Source organism: Phalaenopsis equestris, unplaced genomic scaffold (assembly GCF_001263595.1).
Source record: "Phalaenopsis equestris unplaced genomic scaffold, ASM126359v1 Scaffold000053, whole genome shotgun sequence".
In the NCBI taxonomy this organism is placed as follows: domain Eukaryota; kingdom Viridiplantae; phylum Streptophyta; class Magnoliopsida; order Asparagales; family Orchidaceae; genus Phalaenopsis; species Phalaenopsis equestris.
Window position 1 is genome coordinate 173,459 of NW_018164495.1, and position 11,703 is coordinate 185,161.

The following is an 11,703-nucleotide window of genomic DNA, read 5'->3' on the forward strand; positions in this document are numbered from 1 at the left end:
GAGACTTTTTTCTTGGGATTGTTTATATTAGATTTTCTCATTTTATCATAATCATGATTAAATGGATATTTTCATTTGAAAGTTTTACGATCACAAATTAACTCTCTCTAACCTATGTTTAGATAATAATGATAGTGTTAACATCTATAATTGTATCAATTATTTGAATGCTATTAGAAATATTTTAATATTCTAAAAATGATTTTTATTCTTTGTGATGACTGCAAGAGATTTATGTTGTCTACTATTTGGCAAGCTATCTAGTTTGTCATTCATCAAAATTAGAGTTAATATAGATGGTGTATAGGTTTTGTTTTAAGAAAATTGAATTGTATCTAAATGGCATGTTTTTGTCTAAGAGGCCCAAAAAATATAAATGTTATGGTCATTATGGGATTCATGTTAATAATATTTAATGGAAGATTATTAGAGTGTGTAGTTGGTTTCCGGATATATGCAGCTTACTTGAGTCTCTCAAGCAGTCAGCTTCTTCTCCTTACCTATATGTAGGTCGATTCTCAACTTAGGTTTTTCAACCACATTGATTCTCTCGGTTCTTCCTCTATCGCATTTTCTTTCCTCTTCTTTTTACCTACAATTCAAGTTTTTCCAGGCAAACATTATATCATAGATACATACTCAACAACCACTCCACGAACTATGTCACAAACAGTCATTTCTCTCCACAAGATAAAAGAGACCAGCATTCCCAACTCTTTTAATTTTCCGATCAATCATATAAAGAACATGACAAACTAACTACTAACATATGAAATTTATCTAGTTTGGAAGGTAAGAAATTAAAAACTATTCATGATTAATGATTTTGAATTGCTTTTAGATCCCACCACTCTCATTCCTTCAAGATTTAGTCAAGAAGAAGCTGACAAACAAGAAGAAACTATTGAATATTATCAATCAAAACCTTGCATCAGCCATTCTCTCAACCATCTCCCCCTCTATTACCTCGTATGTTCTCCATCTTAACAATACAACAAAAATTTTGTATTACCTTAGAGAAACAATTTTAAGCAACAAATCGATTTCGAGTCAATCAACTCAAGAATGAACTCCACCACATATCTATGTGTAACAATACCATGAATCTTTATCTTACTACTGTCAAAACTATGGTTGATAATATAACTGTTGCAAACTCCAAGATAGACAATGAAGACCTCATTCTTCATATACTAAACAATCTCCCTCCCAGCTACCAAGGCTTCAAGACTGATATTCCCACTCAATTACATCTTATTGAGTTAGAAGCATTTCATTCTCTTCTCCTTCATGAGGAAAGCAATCTTGCTAATGATGCCAACAAAACAACCCCCCAATGGTTCTTTTCGCTTCGAAGAATAGAGTCATGCAAAACAATCAAAGAAACTCCAACAAAATCTTCTCTCACAACAGGCAACTAAATTCCAGCACCACTAGAAAACAAAAATCCTCTGTTTCTTGTTAATATGTTACAAGAAAAAACCTACAACTGTCAATTGCTGGCATATGGAAAATCTCTAGTATAAACCCATCGTTCTATCCCCCAATACAACCCTCCACACTAATGTTCAAACTCCACAAGAATGAATTCTTGATATAGGTGGCCGCATCACCCCACATCTTGAAAATATGAAACATCCCACACTATACGAAGTTATAGACAAAGTGGTGGTATGAAATGGGCAAGTTGTTGATATCTCCCACACTAGTAAGGATGTATTACCTACTCCCAACAGTAAGCTCGCACGTGATAACAACTGTCAAATTGTTTTTTCACCTAATCATTTTCATATACAAAATCTTAAAACCAAGAAAACTATGTTGACTCGTCCTGTTAGTCAAGGGCTTTACTCCACTACAACATTACATCACACTGACATTCCCTCTAGTACATGCCATCAATGGTTGGGACCTCATCGCAAGATTCTCACTCGCATCTCCAAATAAACCTCCAACTTCAGTTCTCGAACAATCATTTAGCATGTCTTGTTTTTCTTACAAAAAAAAAGTCATAAACTGTTTTTTTTTTTAATTCTAGTACTACTTCTTATTGTTTACTTGATATGATACGTACAGATGGTTGGGGTTCATTTTCTCATTCTTTAATGAATGGTTATACATATTATGTTATTTTCATTGATGCTCATTCACGTTTTTGTTGGTGCATTCCCATGAAGCACAAATTTGAGGTTACTTATCATTTATAAATTTTCATAAACATATACATACTCGCTATAATAAAAATATCAATATCTAAGATCAGATGGTGATGGTGAATATTAATCATCTTATTTAATCGATTACTCACACAATCACTATATTATACATCATTTTAGCTACCCCTACTCCCATAACAAAATGGTTTGGTTGAACACAAAAATAAACATCTTGTAGAAATTGCTTACCTCAACCAGCTAACCTTCCACCACATTTCTAAATACATGTCATTCTTACAGCAAACAATCTAATTAATAGGTTACCTTCTCCTGGTACTCATTACAAATCATCTTTTCAACTTTTAAATAACACTAAAATTCTTAGATTTGTCTGCTTTCCATGGTAACAACCACTTGCTTCAAATAAATTCAGGCTGAGGGCTCCCACTTGCATTTTCTAGGCTATTGTCATCATCATAGAGGTTATAAGTATCATGATATTAATAAGCAAAAAATTTTTATTTCTCATCATGTTAAATTCATCAAAAATTATTTTCCTCTTCAACTAATGGCATGTTTGGGGCAGTTGTAGCTGTTTGAAGAAGCAACTGTGAAAGTACTGAAAAAGACGCTGTTGTTCAAAAATTTTCAATGGCTATTACAATTTTTTTAAAGAAATCTAACCAGAGCTTTCTAGCAGCCATTGCAGGTTTTAAGGTATGATAGGAAAATGCAGTTTACAGCTGCAACTTTTTGAAAATGCAGGCAAAATGTAGTTTTATCAAAAAAAACTGCGGTGTGACATTGCACCACTGTCCCAAATGCACTTTAAATTATCCGAAGACTCGAATAAAGCCATTACTTCTTCCTTCATGCTTCCCACTTCCACTATTTACAACCCCTTTCCCATGATCAACACTTAACTTGTTTCTCTCTCTATCTCCTTCTCACCTCTCAACTTCTAACACTACTCAGTTATCTTCTCCTCCATCACGAGACCCGTCAACCATTCTACCCACAACTCTGGTTCCTCTACCATCCAATGCTTCCTCCATGCCCCAAGCACTCATTCCATGACTAATTGATCCAAAATAGAATCATTAAAACCCACTAAATTTCTTAATCTTCAACATCTTACCATTTATGACACTCCCTTCACCTTCTATCAAGCCATGAATCAACTTCATTGGAAACAAGCAATGTTGGATGATTTCCTTGCACTTCAACAACAAAGGCACATGGTCAATGGACTTTCAAAATTAAATATCCTTACAATGGTTACATAGCTAGACATAAGGTCGTCTCTTTGCTCAAAGCAGCTCTCAAAAACATGGGATTGATTATCAAGAGGTGTTTAGCTCTGTAGATAAATTCCCCACCATTTGGATTCTTATCACAGTTGCCACAAATGTAAAATGGCAATATCAACAACTTAATGCCTCTAACACTTTTCCTCATGTAAAATAGGATAATATTGTTTAAATGAATCAACCTCCATGCTTCACTAATACTCAAATTCCCAATCATGTTTGTAAATTACACAAAGCTATTTATAGTCTAAAACATGCCCCGAGACAATGGTATTCCACATTTTGTAAATTCCTATACACACACATATTTAGATTAAGCATAATGGAACCCTCCTTTTACTATATCATCAACATGATATAAGAATTTACTTCTATATATATCGATGACATTATGATCACTGGTAATTCTCTTACTATTATAAACTCTATCATTCATCATCTGAGTCAAAAAAATTTAATCCAAAACAATTTGGAAGCATATCTAATTTTCTTGGGTTACAAATTCAATCCATCTCTATAGGATACATTATGCGTCAAACTAATTGCATCACAGATCTACTCACCACAATCGGCATGCCTCAATTCAATCATGTTCTTTCTCCTCTTTCTACTAAACACAATCTCAAATCTACTCCCCACATCGACTCTTATGAGCTTAGAAAAATCATTGGTTCCTTCAATACCTTACAGTCACATGCCCTGATATTTACTTTCACCATCAACTTTCTTAGCCAACACATGCAAAAGCCCAACATGCTTCATCATCAACACTTAAAACGGCTACTTTATTATCTAAAAAGGTACTTCTACTCATGGGCTCGCCATTTAGTCAGGCTCCACTACTTTAACTGCTTATGCAGATGCAGATTGGGCAGACATTACCTAGGCAACATCTCATGGTCGGCTAAGAAGCAGACCACAGTTGCAAAACCTTCCACAGAAGCAAAGTATAGGGCTCTCGCCACAACCAAAACAAAGGTCATTTGGCAACGATGAATTCCACAAGAGCTCATCGAATTTCTTATACCTTAATCACGATCTACAACGACAGCACATTTGTCATCTCACTCGCCCACAACCCTGACTTCCAAGCTAGAACAAACCATTTTGAAGTGGATTACCATTTTATACTAGATCATCTAAAGCTAGGACACATCTCCATTCATCACATCATATTCGAAGATCAACTCGTTGATATCCTCATGAAACTGCTATCTATCCTACATCACCATAAACTCACCTCCATCTTGACGACTTAAACCGTGGATCAACACCTTGAGGGAGGGTAATAGAGTGCATTCCTGGTTCTGGTTGAATGCAACTTACCTGAGTCTCTCAAATAGTCAGCTTCTTCTCCACAACTATATGCAGCCCGATTCTTAACTTTGGTTTTCCTCGTCAATTATTAAGAGTGAAATTGTATTATATTAAATTACGGTTTTACTATACCCTATACAGGTGAACGAGATCATTTCTTATATGTTCTTCTAGTTGTGAATTAGATGTTCCTCTTGCTTTCTTTCACTTTGTTTCTAATTGAATCAAGAAACATTGATTTCAACGAAGATTTACGCTCATACCATTCAACTCTTATGTATTTACATATCTAATACATGAACTTCATTTTGTACATATATATCACCTTTCCTCTACATTAGGCGTATTTCATTGCTGAAAAGTAAAAAAAAATGATATTTTATTTTTATGTGATATGAAAGATTTGGGTCGTATAAATGTAAAAAAAATAAAATTGTTAATTTAGATATGTAAATTCATAGGAATTGAGTGGTATGTATGTAAATGCCTTTACTAATGTTATTTGCTCTAAAAAAAGCGTTATATGGAGGCCAGACTTTTCTTTTAAGGCTTCCCTATTACAAATGAATTTTTCTATAATTATAGATCATTAAGATGGTCAATTTCCTCATCATCTTAGCATTACTCTACATTTATGAATAGACAAAAACAAAAATATTTAGAACTCCACCGCATCTAGATTCAAGATATTAAGAATCATACACAGCTTCTTAAGCTTAGAACCGTGTACAAGACGAATCTTAATTTGGTTTTTATTTTATTTTATTTTATTTTTAATTCTCTTTAGAATTTATGCTCTGATGTGTCAAATGATTTTGACGACTCGTTTTTACTTTAATCAGAAGATGATGTGCCTTAAGTTTTTTGCATTATTAAGAATTAATATTTGCTGGCATCAAAGACATTTTTTATAGATCTCTGGTTTGATGTTGTGTCTATCAATTGCATATATTTAGCATAAAAATAGTAATATTATTAGTATTTTTAATGTATTATATAAAAATGTGATTGATAAAAAGTAATACTAGAGCGGTTAAACTTGCGTACTCGAGTAGATTATAAGCCCCCTCATGAGATGTCTCTTGCAATGCGAATCAGATTGAGTAGGTTGACCAAATAACTCCGAAATGATTTCATTCTTCATTATCAAATGCGGCACAAATCTCACATGACTCGTGTCAATAAATATTTATATCATCACATATCACATATGCTTTATAAACTAATCAATAATTATAGCCTTTAAAGCCTTGATGTAAGATCCAAATTTGATTGCCTTTACAGCTATTAAGCCGAGATCTCCCGCCGTCCGGATTTGAACCTCACACAATTTCCCATGAGCTTTCCTTTTCTTTCCTCCATGCTCGTTGTCACCTTCTGAATTTGGATCGCTTCTCTTTTCTTCACTACTCGCAAATCCTCTCTTTAATTTGTCGCCTTCCTGAATTGATCTAGCCCACCGCCTCAAATCCCTATAAATAGAGGTCGAAGGGTGGGGAGTCACTTCGCCTCATCTCGCTTGCCTCTGCATCCTTCGAAACCCTAACAACTCTCTCTCTCACTCTTTCTTCTCCTTCCTCAATTAAGACAAGCATTGTGAGCCCATTCTCTACCTTTATTTTTCTCTTGTATTATACTATGAATTTACATATTTAACCCTACTTTAATGGAAGCATTACAAGGTATTTTAGGTAATTTTATATGCATGGGCCTGCAGCTTGGCTACCTTTTGACCCGATCAGCTGAGATCAATGGGTCTTGGTTTAGTGAGGCATGCTTGCTCGACTATGTTGAGTCGAGGTTGCTAGTTAGCCTTTGATTTTCTTTGGGTCGATATAATTGACTCGATTTATTTGACTTTCTTGATTGACTAATTTAATATGATTGTTTACCATCAATACCTAGTATAGCGAGACCAGGTTATTGTGCAGAGGGTGAATCGCCGTAACCCGATAGGTACTTCACTCCCCAACAATAAGAGCTGGAGGGATAATTAGATTTCTTGTGACATGATTGCTTCTCAATCCCCGATAAAGAGCCTTTAGGGCATCCACAAGATTACTAATGATATTGAGGAGTTGTCTTTCCTTAATTTTGGGCTCGAACCATCTGGATGTCTTTTATTTTACGTAGTAGCTCGAATGGCCATGTACGGTCAGCTTTGGTTGGGGCTTTGGTTCGGACTACATTAGTTGGATAGATGAGCCGCCCTGGTGGTGCCCATTATTATAATTTTCATCTCCTTGATCAATTGATCTCCTCGAGATTCAAGGGGCCACATTCGCGATATACATAAACATTATTGTTTTTTTGGAAGCACTTCAACACCCAAATCCATTATATTCTTATCATTGCTTTTTACAACCTACAACCCTCGGTGGCGACTCAGATTAGAGACAAATTATTGCATATGGACACCGCATGCAGAGAAGCATGCGGTGTACGATCTACACCGTATCACGGTGATCTACGGCGATGATGCAATCAAATTTTTTTTATTATAAAAAAATTTAAAATGGGGCCCACCGAAATACATCATCACCGTAGATCACTGTGATCTACTGTGTAGGTCGGACACTGCATGCATCTTTGCATGTGGTGTCCGTATACAATAATTTTTCCAGATTAGACGGCCCAATGACTAAAAGGATGGGTACAGGAATCATTTTTTTATTTTAAATTGATATTTTGGATGCTATGAATATAAGTAGCAAATTTAGATTCGAAAAATGAAAATTCTTATGTTTACATGTTGTGTCATGCATTCAAATCCCCTGTATTATATACAAGCAGTTTATGAGCTATATTTTTGGAACTAGCATTTTGATGTTTAGTAAATATGTCACAATATATAAATTTAAAGGGGTAATTGCATGCGTAGCATTTGAAATGTTGCTCTTTACAAAATGAGCACTCACTTCCATCTAATTTTCAAATCCTCGCTAAAATATCAAAATAAATCATGAAACTCTAATCCATATTTTTCATTTTAATTAAATTCTCAATGATCAAACTTTAAAGTCTTCTAATCCATTATGGTAGACCGATGGCAAGGCTCAAGAAAAACATTAATTGTCCTCACTAAATCTGCCAATACCATGAACTTTGACTAGACTTACCACAGCTGACTTGAAAAATATACTAATTTCATCAACTTTAGTCATATATATCTGGAACAGCATTAAGAAATTAATTCTGTCTCGTTTCCAAAGCAGTAAAATCTTCTTTGGGCTCATAACATATCATAAAATTAGGAGCTTTGCCCACCACATACCTGATATTGCTGCATACATAAGGCGTTGCCGGCAATTCGGTGATGATGTCAACGATAGAGGAATTCAAGTAATCTTGACTGTAGGAGGTGGTCATCAGCTTGGACTTGATCGCCGCCGGTGACCAATTTTGGTGGGTTGATTTGTGGTGGGCGGCAAGCCTAATAACATGTCGCCAGAAAATGGAGGTGCCCGAGAAAATGTTGAAGGTAGCACCGAAGGCCGTCTCCAAGAAGATGATGGAAGGTGTAGGGTGTATTGTGGATCTATGGTAGCTTTGAATTGTTGTTGCTGCGGCTGCTCCAAAGGTTGAGAAATGAAGGAAATGTTTATCCTCCCTGTTCCAGAGCAGCTTTGTCCTCCTCCTCCTTCTTCACCGTGCCGTTTTGACAGTTCTAAGATCATCCATCGATTCATAAGAAGTCAAATTAATAGTTATGCGTCGCCACAACAAGTCTATTTACTCTTGTGCGTTGATTACAACCAAAGATATCCATATCAAAACTTCAGAGATGAACTGAGTGCGGCGATAAAATATATAGAACTTGGCTTTGCTGATAAGATTTCGAGACTGAAGATTCTAAGAAATAGAAACATAAAAATATTATTTTTAAAAAATAAGAGAGATTGTTGAGGTGTTATAAAGATTTGATTTGCAAACTGTAAAGCAAGATAGTTCACTTCCTAGACTTTTTCCTTTAATTAAAAAGTTTTTTTATAGCATGCAATTGTTTTTCTACTTGGATAACATTTTTTTAAGCTATCAAGAAAACTATTTAGTTGAGAGGCCTAGTTGGAAACTAGAGCCTGCATTAGGACAACTTAATGATTTTTTTTAGATAAGAGCACAATTCACTTGGAGACCAAAAGTGCTATGAGAAAATCAAGCATATTCATATGAACTACCATTTCATCAAGGATAAATTTATCTCAGAAATTTGCATGGTGCATAATTTCATGGACATGTTTACTAATGTGATCCCTATTCTCAAGTGTTGGCAATACCTGAACTTGATTTGTTTTTGTAGCCATTGATTCCATTTATGGAATCAGGTGGGGAGGCCAATATTGATTGAGTATATCTGGCTATTTACTTTATTTCTTTATTGATAAGAAGAATTTGATATTAGGTAAAAAAATTGTTGGCATCATATCAAATTATAAAGGGTGATTTTACAATTCCCTCTAATGCCCTAATTTAATCTTATATAACCAATGGCTCTAATGCTAACGATGGAGTTAAAGATAAATAATTTTTTCAAGGAACCATGCATGAGAACATAGAGAAAAATCAAATGTTTCCAACGTATCAATTGGGTTGGAGAATGCGACTTCCCCGTGCAAGAAAGAAGAGAATTGGGGAAAATTGAGGGATTATTGGTTTCTTCTTTTTTGCTAAGAGAACTAGTGGAAAAAAAATAAATTTCTCTTATCTTCGTTTTATCTCTCTTTGAGAAAGATTGCTTCACATTTGGTTAAATTTTTGCCACGCCTCCCTGGTAGATTTCTGTTAAGAAATTTTGTACATTTTGGTGCAATTATTTTGTACTCCCACATATAATTGAAAGTGAAATTATTTGTTCCTCCTAGTCATGTGGATGCAAATCAATCTTGACCAAACCACATAAATTATGATCCTCTTGTATTTATGGACTTGTGCATAATATTTCAATATCATATATATGCATAGTGCTAATTTTGTTTTGCCTAGGTAAATCACATAGCTCCCTTTTGTGCTTGCGAAGAGAGATAAATTGGCTGCTTTCATTACAACAAGAACAAAAAAAATGATCAAAAAAACTGGTAAGCACCATCTTCCTAAAGAGTTAAAAGAGAATGTACTTTCACCTGATCATAACCATAAATCGCCTATGAACTCTGATGCAACATAGCCCCTGGAATAATGATCATATGCTTTAAATAGTCATAAGCATGGCAAGAGTTTCCCATGCAATGGAAACGTAAAATCTTATTCTTTTCAAGCAAGATTTCCAACCTTGAAAATATTAATATCATGAGCAAGGGTGGAGGAAAACTACTTGTCAAATAAAAAAACATCAGCCAAATTTAATTTAACATTCACCTTTTTCTGTTGAAAAGACCAATCAGCATCTGTTCAGCCTTGCTAAGACCTCTGTTCTGCTGCTGAAGCTTCTTTTGCATATCCTGAAGTTCGAAGCCAAAGCGAAAGATGAACATGTAACCTGCAAGCTTAGAGATAAAAGGAACACCGAAGAATAAAAGATAGGTGAGGAAGTTCATTTTCTGTCCCGTCTCCTTACACTGTTGTAAATGCATATATATGAACAGATATTATGTAACCAACTTTCTGAGGTAGTTATACTTATGGGACAGGTGTAGAGGTCTGATTTGCTACCGAAATTGCAGGCAGCGAACCACCTGAAAACCAGCATAACTGTGTGCAAGAAGGTAGTATGTATTGATCTTATTATTTTCTAGTTGTTTTCTCAGAAACACACTTGGAATATATCAAATGTTAAGTAAGCAAAAGGTACAACAAATTTAGTAATAGTAACTGTACATCTTACATCTTCCTTGAAATAAAATTAACCAATTCTACTTTTACATAAATATGTTAAAAAGTGAACATTGGCAAATTCTAGGCTGAATTGTAGAGAAAACTGCAGCTATATACTTATCTGAGTGTTCATTAAGCAATAGTATTTTTAAACTTGATGGTGAAAGTAGAACTTACAAAAGTTCTTCAATCAACGGCTAATAAATCATGCAGCAGAGAAGCCATGTATGGATCATTTTCAATCTTTGGCGCACCAAACAGCATAGATACCAATGAGCTCCACATAGAAGCCACCGGAATCTTTCCTTGGCTGATCATTTCCTCAAGCCATAATAGGGCTTCATACATAGTTCCAATGGAGCAGAGTCCTTGAATCACACTAACAAAAATTGTACACTCGGGCCAATATTTCCTCTTGTGCATCTTCTCCAAGACATGAGCCGCCTCAAGATAAAGTCCTTCAGCGCAGAAACCAGTCACCAGAATCTCATATGACTGTTTCGGGGCAACACAACCAAGCTGTTTATCCATTCTATCCAGATAACCCATTGCTCTTGTCGATTCCCCTTTCATGCAAAGCCCCTCCATCACCAGGTTATAGGATCTCACCGTAGGCACACATCCACTCTCCACAATTTCCACCTCCAACACTCTCATTCCATCCTCCACCCTCCCTTCCCTGCAAAGCGCAGCTATCTTTGCCTCATAGATGGATATCGGCGGTCTAAATCCCTTCTGTGTCATTTCATCAAGCATCTTACCAGCGTGAGTAAACTCACTCTCCGCATACAAATCTGTTATCATGGCATCATAGCTCGCGAGGCTTCTAATCCCACGCACCACAAGCGCCTCGTCAATTATCCTCTTCATCTCCTCCAGGTTAGCCGCGATGGAAAGAACCGGCCTTTGGAACGCTTGTCTCGCTCGCGGCGACCTGAGCCCCTTCTTCAGCACCTTGCCAAGTATCTCCTCCGCCAATTCGACCCTTCCTGCGGCGCAGAGGGACTCAAGGAGCGTGCGGTAGACGACGACGTCAGCGTCGCAGCCCTTTCGAGAGATCCTCCACAACATGGAGTAGAGGAGGTGCACGGCGTCGTCGAGCCGGCCGG

General features: G+C 36.0%; 1 protein-coding gene across 1 annotated transcript; it reads right to left on the reverse strand.

Annotated features, from left to right (window-relative positions):
- Positions 1-7,912: 7,912 nt before the first annotated feature.
- LOC110019162 (pentatricopeptide repeat-containing protein At1g05600-like) lies at positions 7,913-11,698 on the reverse strand (the record flags this gene model as incomplete). The annotated part of the gene is made up of 2 exons (XM_020716743.1): positions 7,913-8,635; positions 9,904-11,698. A coding segment is annotated over one exon (918 nt), but the record flags the coding sequence as incomplete, so codon positions are not given.
- Between the last annotated feature and the right edge of the window lie 5 nt (positions 11,699-11,703).